At 44.9% G+C, this 15,656-nt stretch overlaps 1 protein-coding gene across 1 annotated transcript; it reads left to right on the top strand.

Annotated features, from left to right (window-relative positions):
* Window positions 1-203: 203 nt before the first annotated feature.
* On the top strand, window positions 204-12,561 carry LOC146186727 (uncharacterized). The gene is made up of 5 exons (XM_084605727.1): window positions 204-444; window positions 1,381-1,559; window positions 10,555-10,638; window positions 11,640-11,726; window positions 12,380-12,561. The coding sequence occupies exons 2-5, from the start codon at window positions 1,518-1,520 to the stop codon at window positions 12,473-12,475; spliced, it is 309 nt and encodes a 102-aa protein (XP_084461853.1). The 5' UTR covers window positions 204-444; window positions 1,381-1,517; the 3' UTR covers window positions 12,476-12,561.
* The last annotated feature ends 3,095 nt before the right edge of the window (window positions 12,562-15,656 follow it).

Below are 15,656 nucleotides of genomic sequence, written 5' to 3'. Positions count from 1 at the left end.
CTGCGCATCACCGATACGCATCGGCGCTGATTCAGCCACTACACGTGTCGGATACATCCTCCCTTGTGACGAACAAAAATTACACGCTTATAAAACTATAACTAGCCGTTACAACTATGGCATTTCAGTGAAGTGTTCTTCATAAAGTAACTTGTTTGAGTACCGGGTGCTATGAGTTGACCTTCTCACAGAGGGCTGTGAGGGAATGCACGGCGGAAAATTACGGCCACTTGCTGGTAGCGTCGATATCACGCCGTTTTGTTAAGTTACCCCAGAGGCTTGTGCAGTTTGTTCAGCTCCGCTCGTAGGCTGCTGCGTCCAGGACTGGCAGCCCGCTCAACTTTCCTCATCGTCATCGCGTTCACTACTGCCATACCGCTCCTCTGTCCTAATCAGATGCCGGCGGTTTTGTCGCACCATACGATGATCTTGGGATTTTACCAGGTATGATCGTGGAGCGCTTTCAGCCATGACCATCGTCTTGCGTGGCCAACCCGCAGCGTCCTGAAGCCGCACCGCTGTACCTCCATGTAGTACTGCCAAAGGCTTTCCAGCCATGGCTTGGCGGTGCCTCCTCACTTTGCGACGGGACACCCTGCCGAAGTCAGGAAGGTTAGAACAAAGGGGCCTTCGCTGAAGGAGCTCACCTGGAGAATGGTCATCTTCAAGTGGTGTAGAGCGGTATGCAAGGAGACCAAACCAGAAGTCCTCCCTTGTTTTGTGGGTCTTTTTAAGGATACGCTTCACGATCTGTGCACCCTTTTCAGCTAAGCCGTTGGACTGCGGATAACGGGGACTCGAGGTTGCGTGACGAATAGCGTACATTATTGAAAACAGGGCAAATTCGCGGCTCGAGAACTGGGGTCCGTTAGCCGTACAGACTTCCACTGGTACACCGCACCTGGCAAACATGGCACTAAGGGCTGCAATTGTGGTTCCCGCGGTTGTGTCTTCTAGCCTGTCGACCTCAGGAAAATTGCAAATGGCATCATAAGCAACCACGTACAACTGTCCCGCATACGAAAAGATGTCCACTCAAACCCTGTACCAAGCGCATTTTGGAACTGGTAGCATTAGAAGTGGTTACTGTAGCTGTCTGTACGCGGATTGTCTGCACGTTGCGCAGCTGTCTACACGGGTAGCGATGTCCCCATTCATAACAGGTCAAAATACGAGTTTCCGTGCTCTCTCCTTGCCCTTTTGCAACTCTAGGTGACCAGCATGAATCCTGTCCAGCATTAGTCGTCGCAGACTCTTCGGAAATAAAACTCTTGCACCAGTCAGTACAACTTCATTAACGACAGATAGTTCATTCTAAAATGGCTTGAGTTCACCTGTCACCGGCTGCCCGCTCACAAAACATGTAATCCCTGTCTGCAGGTAGGCAACAGTTTCCAGCTGCAGCGACCGTAGTGTTTGGAGGGGGACCATGTATCCCAAGGACTGCACCACATGAACCTCAACGTCATTTGTGGTGCCAACTTGGTCTTTACCCTGTTCCACCGTTCAGTGGGAACATGTCAGAGAGCGGCAGCTGCCTTCCTGGAATGTACTGCAAGGTAAAGTCGTATTTTAGCAAACGCAAAACAAATCGTTGCACTCGCGGTGGCATGTCAGCAATTTCTTTCCGTGCTATCGCCACCAGCGGATTGTGATCGGTTTCGATAAGCACCTTTCTGCCGCGCGCAAAATCGCGAAATCTTTCGCAGCCAAAACTCTACCGGCCTCCATTCACCGTTGTAGTCTTGCAGGAACGCTGCACCAACACCATCCTTCGACGCATCGCAACTAGTCTTAGTTTGTCTCTGCGGATCAAAGATAGCAAGCGGAGGGCGGTGGTCAAAATTTGAGCTGACCTTTTTCTACAATGCATGATTTTTTGTCCGTTGGAATTCTGACCGAAATTTGACAAGCAAACGAAAAAGCATTGTTTGCTCGGACAATCGTGGCAAAAATTTGCTGAAATAGTTCACACACCCAACATTCGTGGATGTCATTCTTCGACGTTGGTGTTGGCATTTTCACCAAGCTTTTGATCAGCTCTAGGTCAGGCGATATTCCCGTTCGGCCTATGATATCAGCAAGGAACGTCACTACATTCAACAAAAATTTACATTTCGGGGCGTTAAAAGTCAAGCCAGCTTTCTCGGCAGCCTTAGGCACTGCCGTCAACTGCTCACTCTGTTCTTGCTTACTGGAGTCTGATACTAAAATATCGTCAACGTATATCAGTACGCCCGGTAGGCCGTTAAATACTTGACTCATACTTTGTTGAAATATTCCTGTGCGGAAGAAATGCCGAAAGGCAAACGGAGAAAGCGGTATCTCCCAAACGGTGAAGAAAAAGGGAAGAGTTTAGAGGCCCGCTCATCGAGTGGTATCTGACGGTAGCCAGAGTTTGCGTCAAGACAGCTGAAATACAGCCGCCCTGATTTTTAACAATATAGCGCGAGCGTCGACCAAACTGCTGCTCAGCGCCTTATAACGGCGATAAGCGTGCAACACGGCGAGAGTTCGCGCACGCGCACGAAGAGAGAGCGTCTTCTGCTACGCTGTTCGGACCACAAAGACGCACGCCCTGCCACAATATCTGTTTGCGACGTTCCACATACTTGCGCATGCACGAACTCTCGTCGTGTTGCACGCTTTTCGCCGTTATAAGGCGCTGAGCAGCAGTTTGGTCGACGCTCGCGCTATATTGTTAAAAATCAGGGCGGCTGTACTTTGTATTGGTTAAAGGGCTTGCAAATCCTCTCGCTTAGGGAGCAAGAAATGCTGCCGCTTTATGTACTTGTTGATAATTCTGAGATCAATGCAGACCCGTATAGCGCCATCTTTCTTTTTTTGCCAAACCTAAAGGGCTGGCCCAGTTAGTAGGTCCGTTCACCCTGACAATTATATCAGCACGTACCATTTTTTAACTTCCTTCGTTAGGGATTCCTCTAGCGCCACTGCAGCTCGTCGAGCTGGTTGAACTACAGGTATCACATCAGGTGAAAGGACCATGCTATACGCCGGCTACAAACAACCGAGGCCTTGAAAGACGTGCCTAAAATTGTTTAGAACGACGTCGTATGAAGTCTTGTCTAGGGCACATGCTACACGTTGAACTAGCCCCAGAGCTTCACTTGCCTTTAGACCAAGTTGGCCTGCCGTCCTTTTTTCACCACAAAAAACTTGACTGTAGCAGACGTGTTCGCATGGTGTATTCCTAGTGTACATGTTCCAAAACATGTTATTGTGCCACCGTTATACGCCCGCAGGACCGAATTAGTTGGCTTCAGCTCTTCTGCTCCTCGCAGTTTTTTTTTTTTTTTCAAACAGGCATGGGAAGTAGGCTTACCTGCTATCCGGTATCCACTCTAAATCTGACCTCGCAGCTCCGAACTTAAGCCATCCAATCCCTTTCTCCTCTTGCAGTGGTGACCTCTAGAATGTCAAAGTCCTCATCTTACTGTTTTACTGTTCCTTTACTTCGCTCACCCTTACTGACGCCCAAGTACTAGCAAAATGGTTCGCCTTGTGACACAAGCGATACTTCTTTCCGAAGGCTGGGCATTGTTTGGGCTTGTGCCAGCGGTTGCACTTACGACGGTGAAAAGATGCTTTAGCTTCTTTCCGCTCATTTGCAGGCGCCGGGCGCTTCGAAATCGCGTCGACACAGTCGTCCCCTTTAAGCCATATTTAGTTCCGCTGTGCTACCGTCTCTGCTGCTCGGCACATTTCTTCTGGCTTTTGCAAAGTCAGTCGGTTATCTTGAAAAATTTCTCGCTTATTCGATGATTAAGCGTACCGAACACTGCCTGCTCTCTTATCATTGATTCTTGCAACGTGCCAAATATACTGTGCTGCTTGCTTTTTCAGGTCACGAACAAATCTTTCAAATTGTTTCCCCTCCGCTTCCTGTCTTGAACGGAATACGTCTCTCATGCACTTCGTAGCTAACGTCGGCACAATAGGCATCAAAATTTCTCACCACAATGCTGTAGCCCTTTTCTTCATTCAACTCGAACTGGAAGTTGTTGAAGACGTCCAAAGCATCGTCGCCCGCAACGCTCGACAGGAGTGCTACCTTGGCTGCTTGTGTTTTCCGCTGGTGCGTAGGTGCCATCGCCTGCAGATATTACTCAGACTTCTGCTTAAAACGCTTCCAAGTTTATGCCACATTACCAGTCAGCCGCAAAGGCTTTGGTGTCTTCAGCAGGGCCATGCGCACCGGACTCGGGAACGATTTCCCACAGGCCTCAAAGGGCCACTTCTGAGACCATGTAACCACTTGAAGGGACGACGCGTACAGCGACACTGTCAGTGAAAGAATGACGACATTTATTGCCAGTCAAGTTTAGAAAGGCACGAACACGTGCCCTGTCCATACAGCTCATCACTGACACGCATCGGCGCTCGTACAGACACTAAACGTGTCGGATACAGCATGGTTTGAATATTGCTCAGTATACCCCACCGAAGACGTGTCTGACTGCATACTAGCAACGCAATAATCTTGCACGATTTCCTCGGTGGTCGTATTTTTTATATTCGAGGGTTTCGGTGCTATAAGAATCTAACAAAAAATAATGAACCGCAATTCACGACAATTATATTTTTGCCTCACATCCTTTCGCTGCTTTTATTAAAGCAACGCATCTTACCTGGCCAGGACAACATGAGCAAAACACCACATATCATTCTGCCATGATCATGCAAACAAAATTCAATAGCCGTCGTGCACATAAATATAAAAAATAGTTAGGCACAAGCTGCGGCTTTGTTTGTTGCTTCGGTACTGAAAAATGGACGTTGACGCGCAGCTTGCTTTTTATAGCCTCTTTCAAACTTGGCACGCGGAAGCGACGTTTATCTTGGAAACAACGTACGAAGCCTTGATGGCGGTTCAGTGGCAGGCGCACGCCGCGCCACAGGATTTTTTCCGGCAGGAAACATCGGATATGGCGACGTCTTTTCAGCCGAGCGAACGCAATGCGCCACTGCGTAAAATTTCCGATTTGTTTTTTATCCTCATTTTAGCGCTCGTCGCTATAATACTTCTGACAATTTATTACCGCCTTCTTTGTTCCCAACCGTTATTAAATAATGATCATCGTCATCATCATCAGCCGACTTATACTGCCTCCAAAGCAAGGACCTCTCCTAAACCTCTCTAATTACCATACGCGTGTGATAACTGCATCCACTTCGCCCCCGCGAGCTTCTAACTTGATCGGCCCAAAACACTTTCTGCTTCCCCTGCTATGTATATCATCCCTTGCCATCCAATCTGTTGCCATTAGTGACCATCAGTTATGCTTCCATCGTAGTACATATCCTGCCCATGTCCACTTCTTTTCTCTCATTTTGACAACAATGTCCCTAACACGAGTTTGTTCCCTGGCCCACCCCCTTTCTCCCTGCCTCTAAAGGTTGGATTTAACATAGGATATATCACAAATGTTTATACCGAAATATATTCATACTAAATTATATTTATTGTGCACTACACTTCACCCAACAAATGCATTTTACCGATTTGATAACACAATTTAGATCCAAAGCTCTTGTTTTCCCCAAAATGGCGCTTTTTGTATTGTGAAACGTTAAACATTTATCAAAACATTTTTGTTCTTTTGTTCTGATGAACTGTTCGACCCTGAATGCCCAGCCTGATGCTTACAAAACCCCAATATGTCACATAGAATCAAAAGTAATTTTAAACTTAGTTGGTTCTATTATCACAGGACGCTTTGTTATTGTTTATACATTTTTGTTTCTATTGTATTTGAGTTATTTACATTATGAACACTTGTGCGAATATTTAACCATTTGTTTTCTTTTGTGGGTACAACATTGTGTTATTCGCTCAGTTTTGCCAGCCCCTGTCTTTCCCATCCTTTGCTATTTACCCTCCCAAAAGAAAAACAAAATAATTTCAGCGTCGAACTGGCCATTAAAAAATAATCTAAATAAGACCTGCCATCGTGCATTGAGGAAATCATCAAGGACAAAATATACAAGCTTGACGTCGCCGGAGTTCTAGATGATTTTCTCTGTGATATTGGATGCACGACTTTGCAAAACTTTCATTGAGATGCCGCAATGAAACAAGACCTACAAGGACAAGCAAACATCTGGCAACACCATCCTTGTACGGTGTAAGTCATGAGCTAAAAAAGCCGTTCTGTAGAAATACTTTTTTCTTGTTGGTTGCGGAACATAATTTTGAAAAACTGCATATTAGTAAACCGAGAGCCTCCAGCACCAAAACAGTTTGAAATTTGTACAAAAACACTTAGCAGAATGCAAAAATAAGTTTTCAAATAAATATCACTGCCTTCTCCGTCATCATGCATAAGGCAGGCTTGGTGTAGTTGAAGCGACCGGCTGGGGTAACATAAAACTATATTAATGACGGCCCGAGGAGGGACTTAGCTGATAATGTGGTCGCCTGCCATTTTACCCTAAAACTTTGACGAGGGCAAGTTGCTATATAACAATGCGACCACCTTGCTCGATAATTATATACGGCATATAATGCTTACCGCAAAGGAGCGAAGTGCGTGAGCACTCATTCGGTATTATAAAAAAAAAAGGCTAGAAAATTCGAAATATATACGTGAATGGATTAATGTCCGCATGGCCCCGTGTAGCCTAAGGCTGCTGCTGCAAAAAGTTTCCATTCAAATTCTATTATGTATGCGCTTATTCGGGAACTTGTGTTCGCGCTTGCAATGTTTTGTCATGATTTAGCAACTGCCCGGATAATTACTTCCTCGGGTATTTATACTAGCTAACTAAATAACACAAATGCATCGAGAAGAGAAATCACCCAAATAAAACACAGCGCCGCTAATACTATTGCATCACCCTGTATTTTATATTTCATGTTCAAGGCATTGAGAACCGCCAGAGCTTTAGCTTACTATTTGCGAATTCTCTTTTGGGAATTATTTTCAAGTTATGGTGTTCGACTAAAAGGCATACCCAGTAGTATCGGTCGCTAGTGAGCTGGAACACTCAGCTGAAGTTATGCGCCTTCTTTTTTTTTAAGCTACGCTTCCCTAAGCAAATTTTCAGTTTCACTCCGGAGAGGAGAAAAAGAAAGCCAGAATCGTCAACGATGTTGTTTCTATGTTGCATGACTCACGTTTATGCAAAAACAGAGAGCTCGCTTCTGTAGCAAGCCTTGAATACTAAAAATGTGCGTAACTGGCGCGCATTCAATGAGTACAAAGCAAAACAACATGGCAGCACACATGAATTCAATATGAATATTTACTATTCTCTTTAAAAATAAATGTGAAACGAGCCGAATTTCTATTAGACACGCGCGTGCCTATTTTTGGACGAGAAAAAACATTCAGATGCACATGCAGTTGAACTTTTTCCTGATACGTATACGCAGTAGACATGAGCTTGTTTTAGTGAGCTGCTACCACCAGATAACATCCGCTGTTTTTCGTTTGCAGCAGCTGCCACGTGTGTGCATCCCAGTGCTTGGACTGTGCAAATAACTTTAAAGCGTGCGTAGGCGGGTTCAACAGCCACATCATTCTTATCTTATTACAATGAACTCAGTGTAGGTGCGCCACACATCGAACCTGAATTTCGCCGCTGCCGGCTGCGTTTTAACACTCTGAAGCAAAGATGCCCACTGTCCCGGTCATCGCCAGTCTTCTCTGTCTCCTGGCCCTTGCTACTATTGGGTCCAGCTCTGTGGCCACGCCGCCATCTTGCCCGAGCGAGTTTTGCGAGGCCGTGCTCAGACAATTCTTCCGGACGCATATGTTGGACGCTGCAAGACGAAACGATTGGAAACTGCACCTGCTGCAAGTCCTGTTCTAAACCGTCTAAGTTAAGTAAGTGCTTTAATGGAGAGTTATTTAATCAATGTCTTTTCCTTATCGCACCATAAGTGGCAACTGCAACTTGTCGGAACGAAAGCCAGGCGATCGCATCCATAATGAGGCGTGACATCAGTATTGAGATAGCAACAATTAAGCAATATATAATCCAACCACAGTTCAATGAAACACTTTGTTTTCTCCTTTAAATGTGACTTTCAAATTTTGTAGTATGGACAGCATGTCTTCACTGGGTGGCGCTTTAGTAACAATGGTAAATAGTGGTAGAGATCAGATAATTCACAATGAAGCAGCTTTGGCGAGCTTGGAATTATCGCTTATTATTGTAATTATGATAAGCTTTAAAGGTAATGAGGAACACTTAAGCTATACCGTTAAGGGTGTAGCGCCATAGCGTAGGCGATTACACGTTATATAAAGCATTGCATTAATCCAGCTGCATAGGCCTGACTAGGCGGCGTAAGTGCAGTGTGCCTGACTCCACATGCAAGAGCACTGGAAGGTTGATTCTTATTACAACTTCCCACCTAAAACGAGCAAATCGAATGAGCGAATCGAATCGAATTTCAACTACTGGCACAGATCACGGATGAATCAGTGATCAGCAGTTGCTTCCAAGCTGCCGCCTGCAAGCGCCAGGCCTTTGAGTTTTGCGAAAGCAATACTACGCCAGGTCTAACCGCTCGTCGTTAGTGCCGTGTCTATGTGCGCGTCCGTGGTCTATCATAAGAAAATCAGCCTGCTATGACATTTGAATCCGCGTTACCTGTACGCCACGGGCAGGAGCTGCCAGCTCAGATCGCTCCTTTAATACTGCAGGGTGATATCCCAATCAGCCTGTTTGCATTCTTGTTACCCCTACGACACGCAGGCACGTAGGGTAATAATGTAGCAGGCAAAAGACGCTTCCACCGTTGCTTTCTCAATTCAACTAGGGTTAACCAGAGATAAACCACAGCTAATTTTTAGCTCACAAAACCGGCGCCGACGCCAACGTCACGACGGATGTTCTGGGGATTGTGACCTTTAACGCTGTCATAATATATGACGGTCCACATATCGACAGGGTTGCAAGACGAATATCCAGGATTCAATGAGCCGCCGAAATAGGCATTCATTTGCGTCACTGGAGGATTAACGTGCATACGCGATATGCGCACTCCGTGTGCCTCCGGAGAGTTCCGCATTTCAACGTAAAGAATGAGGATGTGCGGCTATATCGTAGAAGGAGGCGAAGCCTGTCGGTATGAAGTCAAAAACATCGCTCTTGAGCAATCCAGGATAAACTTGGATATTTTGCAGTTACAACCCAAAACGTCTAGAAAGAACGTATGACTCTTAACTTAAGAGATAAGGCGAAACTCTTGAGGCTAGTTGTACTGTAGTGTGACAGAACCCCGCCAATCATATATAGAAGGACAGCGGATTCTACGGTGTCGTATTCGTCGTTAGTAGCTCCACTCGGCAGCTATGGCGTGCGCTGTCTCCAGACCATTGTGGTGATTACGCAGGCTTGTTTTGTCGCTTGGTTTACGGAGCTGCCGGCAGATGGCGGGCGACCATGTTCGACGCACGGCTGCTGCCGACCACGCTCCCAACTAGAGACGGGTACAAAGCCGTCATCGTCGTGCCACTTGCATTGACATGACGACTACATGAACATTAGACAATGGGAACTAACATGTTTATACGTACCTGGCATTGTGTAGTTTGTTAGACAACTGGCTGGTGATCGGATGGATAGGAATTACATTTCGAGCAGAGGATAATTGTATCAACGGTTAAATTATAGGTTAATGAATTTACTGAATTGACTTTAGATATTTTTCATGGATTGGATTATGGACACTTTGCTACTGAGTTTGATTGAATGACTAATGAATTTGATTGTGGACCGTTTGCTTATGGGTGGATTCTGCTCTGGCTTGTTATGTCAATTGTGCTGAATTCGATTTGTATCTGTCTGATTTGACGGCTTCTTCAGGCGCCACTGATGAGGCAAGAAAAGATTTTGCCTACTCTCAGAAATCATTCCGCATGAAAATAATCCCTGACAATGCGCTAATCAGCTTCAGTGCTTTCAATGATCGTTGTAGTGGCTAGAGTTTTACGATACAATATTGTTTATAAACCTTCAGTAACCAAACATCACCAAAAGAGTATCACCAGAACTTGCCGCTGAACCACAAACAGCGCATCTGTTATTATATACCATGCATATTTTTATTTTTCTATTTCGTTGCGTAATCAAGAATTTCAACTTTGATAAATAAATTACTACCAAGTTGTTTAAACCTTTGATGGAATGTAAACAATGTCAATTTGTAGTAAAAAAATCTTTCTCCTCTCAAAAACAAAGCTTCCTCATAGAAATGGGAGCAGGCTATATCGCCTTCTTGTTTCAGTCCTTGAGCCACAGTTTTTTTTTTTGTGCGGTGTGCCTCACCTATTTAGCTTACAGCCCCTCACCATAATACTACTGTCGATGCGTTCCGGTTCTGTGAGATTAATTTCAATCCGACGAGCGGCAAAAACAGCCGCTTGTATTTTATTTTACTCGTACAAATAGCACAGCTGTATACGGTAATATAAAAATAAGCGAATAATCGGTAATAAAAGAAGTGTAAGCTAACGCAAAAATGGGTGAGGAACATAAAGCGGCTCCAGCAGGAAGCTACAGTTACTTTTTGTTTTTCAGGACCATGCATCTACTTGTGCCGCATTTGTCCCAACGGCACAGTCCTCAGTCCAACCCCAAACAACTGTTGCCGGTGTGTTCGAGGTGAGTAAAAGCACACTTTTCAGCCAAAGTATGGAACTGTAGAGTACCGAAGCTCTCCATAGATGCAAAAGACGCAGGCAGATATTTTTCACGCAATAAACTAATACAAAACTAGAAATGCCGAAAACGATAGTATATAACGAGGCACAATTTAGAACACAGCATTTTGTGCACTGGGAAGTTTAACAAATTCAGTATTGCAGGTTGAATCAACCCATCAAAGTTCTGCTGTGGCAATGTGTATTTGCCATCGAAATATGACGTCAGAGCCTCTCGCAGCAATGTTGATGTGCCCCCTAGCAGTTTCGAATACATTTTTGTAATGCTGTTGGGCCTAATAGCTGTTGAATTTCGCTCGCACTCTAGCGGTTCGCAAATTTCTCAATTTTGACTAAAGTATGTCTATAAGCGATCAGTTGATCACCATCCCGCCAGAGACGTAGCGAGGCTCGCTGTCGCTTCAGGAAGGAAGTGTTAAGCGCGATTGGTGTCTAATTCTATTGGTATTTGGTAGTTGTACCACTGATCCCGCTGTAGAAACTAGAGTTGGCTAATAGCCACAATGTGTTTGGCTGTTTCGGGCTATTTCTTTTTGCCGCTAAAATATAGTACAGCCAGGCATACATTTAAAAGCATAAAATCATGTCACGAATTTCGAAAGAGCAGCTGAATAGCGACCTAACAATAAAGCAAGGCGGCCAAGTGGGGTCGAATAGACGTATACGCTAAAACGCCCTTGGAATTTACGGCTAATTCTGCCTGCCCTGTTAGTCATATGCACTCCGACAGTTAATTTGACGCTCCCCGAATACTTTTGTGGGACACTTTGTATGTATTTTAGGTAACCTCGAAGGCTTCCCTGCCGCTCGGAACAGAGTTTAAGAATGGAACTCCTGATCTTGCCCTGAATTCAAACCTAGGAAAGTGAAGGAAACGAAGAAGTCATTTTGTACGCAAATGAAATCGCCACCTGAATATACCATTATGCTTTTTACTTCCAGACCCCTGCTCTAATGTCCGCTGCATCAGCTGCCCCGAAGGCTCTGTACTCAGCCCTGTACCAAACGATTGCTGCAGATGTGTTCCAGGTGAGCCAGAACCCAGTGAGAGCCTATAAATGTTTCCTGAAATACGTGATCGCAGAAGCAACAACGACGCCTGGCATGTGTTATGCGGTGCCTGTAAAACTCAAATAATGGACACTAGTGCAGTTTCTTGCGGTCTCTTCAATCCATGTACCTTATAAAAAAAATATGGCCTAACAAATTCGTGCCCTGAAAAACTTTATACAAGTTTGATGATGAAGACAAGATATGGCCGCGCTTTTTCATTCAATGATGCTGTGTAACGGTTATTTTGGAATGACCTATATTGCGCAGGGAAAAATGTTTTCGAGTGTCCTGAGAAACATCGCATTTCGCTTACCACTTCTGTTTTTGTTTCACTCTTTGTAGCTTTAAAATTACCTATAGAATTGAAAATGGACACCCTTGTTCTCTATTTTAAATGTGCGGCTATAATAAGCCTCACGTAAAACATTACTGTAAAAGAAACCTAAGCTCACGGTAGAGAAAGGGCACAATTTTATCCGTATTGACTGCAGCGGCAAAAATGTGAATATTTTTATTCGCCAAAAGGAGACAAGCTGGGGATGACAGCATATATTTATTTCCGCACTCTAATCTGTTCCTACAATGTGGTCTTTCTTATCATCTGCCTTAACATTTACTGTTCTCTTTAGTTCCTGGAGAGATTGACTGCAGTGCCGTCTCGTGTGCTGTATGCCCGCAAGGAACCGTTCTGCAGCCTTCCCCTGGCGACTGCTGTAAATGCGTAGAACCATGAGCACGGATGAACCACATTCAGTGCGACCGTCATTGGCCCTGAAGGCCTTCTTGTTGGCGGTGAATAAAAGCTTTTTCTCCTCGTACTCTCCATATCTGCATTCATTCCAGGAGACAGTGGTTATAACACTACTTGCTGGCTAAGGTGCATCCTTCTGTTGTAACCTCTTCTAATGCAGAGATCAGTGATTGATGAACTTCATTGTAGAACAGCGTATCTAAGAAGAGACGCCATAATCGCATTTCGGTGGACATATCTATCATGTTCAGGTATATTCATTATAACTCATTATAATTCCGTTATATCATGTTCAGTGTATATTCAGTTTGAAAATGATGGTTTAAAGGCCGACAAAATGGTCATCAGAGTATGCGTGCTGATTAAAAATAAAATTTGCCACTGCTGCCTAATTCTGCTCCGCTCTTGCTTAAGGAGCTCTCTTTATGTATACGGATCAAGAGCTACTTAACGGTGGTTCATAACAAGTGCACCAGACCCTATATACGGCAATAACAGCTACTATGGGCTACCCAAGTATGGTTTATTCAGGAAGCTTCGTTTTTTTCATCACAATAAAATTATGTGGATCATTACATTTCTGTCTACTTCACAACTGCTTTGGGCGTTTAATGCATGCGGCTCCTGATTTCAATTCTCCTGCTTAGTTCCTAGCAGGTTCAGCGTGCCGCGAAGCTTCGTACTATTTGTTTGCGGAGAATCAAGGCCCCTCGCACGTGACTTTCTTACTTTCATTATAATGTGTGCATGCGCCCAGTAAAACCTTCTATAATACTATCAGAGTAATGCTTCAGTTTTGGCCAAATAATACTGTAGTTCTGTCTTGCGTTACATGTTAATGCTTCAAAGTGAGCTCTAAAATTTTGAAAGCTTCAGATGTTCGCGCCACTAGGAGGTGCGGAATTGGGATGTCTTTGCGGCCCCCAAAATAAAGGGGGCCGAATAAACAGCCCGAAGTGTCCCGAGAAATTGCCATATGGTCACGGCCAGCTGCGAAGCGGTCGTTTTCTGCCGTGGCTGGCAAGTTATTAGAGGTTTAAACTAGAACGCAGCCAAAAGCAGACGTCTACCTAAGCGTCGACTTCAGCGATGACTACGATGTCAGCCTTCATTATCATGCAGCTACCACTATTACCGCCTTGTTGCCCTGGTAAAACGGTAAGGATTCCAAATAAACTCCGGAACAGTTTTAGACTGCAAGCAAACAGAATGTCTGGGATTGCCTGAAAAACTAACGGATGTCATCATTGCTCTGGAAGTTTTCTTTTGGTTTACTGCGATTTACGTCCAAAAGCGACTCGGACTCATAGACGCCGTGACGAGGGCGCCGAAAATATTGACTACCTGAGCTTCTTAACGTGTACCTACAACGTACACCACACAGGCGCCTTGGCTTTCGCCTCCATTGGAAAGTGGCCTCCGTCACCGGGATTCGACCTCGAATTCTTGGGCACATATAGTGCCCAACTACTGCATCAGCGCGGCGGGGCTTCTCTGGCAGACTCTTCTGGGGTTTCGTACAATAAGGGTGAAGCTTATATTGCGACATGAGAGTCCTTCAAGGGCCGATTCCTGAAGTCTGCCACAAGCATAGTCTGGGAAGAAAGAGCACAAGGCTTCAGAAGTCAAGTATACAAAATGGAAATAAGACACTGAATACAAACGAGGAAGAAATTCAGCATTTTTTCTGCGGACCGATCCTAACAGGATGAAGCAGTTCAAGCGTTTGATGATGTGCGTTGGCGGCCTTCTCGCGTTTGAATTTGTAATCCATGTAAGACTGCTGGTGAATTTTAAAGCAATTGGTGACTGTAACAAGACTGAATGCATGAGCCAGCATTCCCAACGTCTACAGGAGTTCAACTTGGTAGGCTTGGTAAATGGCAACGAAATTGAAGACATTTGAAATGTGCTACCAAGCATTTCTCATAAAGTTCGTCGGCTGATTCCATGCTATAGCCGTCCTAATTCATCTTAACGCCGTGAAATTGTCTACGCAGAAAAGCAGTCATTCCATGCGGTCTCAAATTAAACGCCAAGGCGCAAATGTGTTGCATAAAATCAACTGAAAGTATCCGAGTAATGTGCGGATGACAGTAAACTCACAGAAAAAGAGATGCTTGGAATACTTCCAAAAACACCCAGCTGTGCTTCCCTTATTGCTGTCCATACAGAGGAATCAGCCTTAGCGGCTTTACCATCGACGCCTCTTGACCATGCCCCGGCCAGCAACCAAAGGAAGTCGACGAAGTACTGAGCAGAGGACAAGTGCCGTCAAGCTTCCCGTTCCTCTCCATTTCTCCGTTGCCGTTGAGAACATATTTTACTTCACCACGTTCCAGCTACCCTGCAGGTGTGCGTGAATGGTCCCCTAGCCATTCTAAGAGGAGCCAAAGGGAACAACCTTTGAAGTTGTAGCTGCTCCTCAGCCATTACGTCGGGCTTCATAACAGAGACAGCCTTGACGATGAGGTGATCACACTTCCGGAAACATTCCCCCACCCAGCAAAATGATAACTGCGCGCCCCAAAAGTGAGCTCATTATACGACGAAGACGGAATTTGAGCCTGAAGGCAAGGTATAATTCAAGAACACGATAAACCGACCTTGAAGCTGCTATCAAAACTAGTACGGATGCTGCCTCGATGAAAAAGGGCGCTTGTTACACAGTAATTACTGATCCTTTACCCGCTCATTTAAAAAACATCAAGATTTTGGATCTACTATTGATCGGTCACCTCATGACATCAACGGGTTGAAGCTCCACAAGATTTGCTCTCAGGGAAACGGTTATCCTGAAAGCTTATTGGCCCTGCGATAGTGGTGCTATTACCTGATCTTGATAATGAACTTCCCAGTAAACATCGAGACATCATCGCCCAGAAATAGAAAGGCATTAAACTTTTCAAGGACAAAGTGACGCCCTCTAATACAATTCTTATCGCATTGCTATTTGCGTTGAGAAGTAAATTAGGGTACATCTGTGAAAAAGCTCACTTGCCGCCTTGGTGCCCGAGATATCGAGACTACGAATGGCCTCATCGAAGGAAGCACGCTTTTGCGTTAAATCCAAGCGTTTGGGATAGAAGTGTTGCTTGGTTCCAGAATAGAAAAGCCCTCATTTTACACGTTGTTTCTGCAAAAGTGAACCAGAA

The sequence above is a fragment of the Amblyomma maculatum genome, chromosome 6, assembly GCF_055883805.1.
Source record: "Amblyomma maculatum isolate TAMU_Amacu chromosome 6, ASM5588380v1, whole genome shotgun sequence".
Classification (NCBI taxonomy): domain Eukaryota; kingdom Metazoa; phylum Arthropoda; class Arachnida; order Ixodida; family Ixodidae; genus Amblyomma; species Amblyomma maculatum.
Note: the sequence above shows the minus strand (reverse complement) of the source record. Positions and strands in the feature narration are given on the sequence as shown.

Bases quoted from the DNA above. Each gene is read 5' to 3' on its own strand.
- LOC146186727 (XM_084605727.1), top strand. From the start codon at position 1,518: ATGTCAGAGAGCGGCAGCTGCCTTCCTGGAATGTACTGCAAG. The intron at 1,560-10,554 runs GTAAAGTCGTAT...TTTGTTTTTCAG, and splicing joins TTCCTGGAATGTACTGCAAG to GACCATGCATCTACTTGTGC. The intron at 10,639-11,639 runs GTGAGTAAAAGC...TTTTACTTCCAG, and splicing joins CTGTTGCCGGTGTGTTCGAG to ACCCCTGCTCTAATGTCCGC.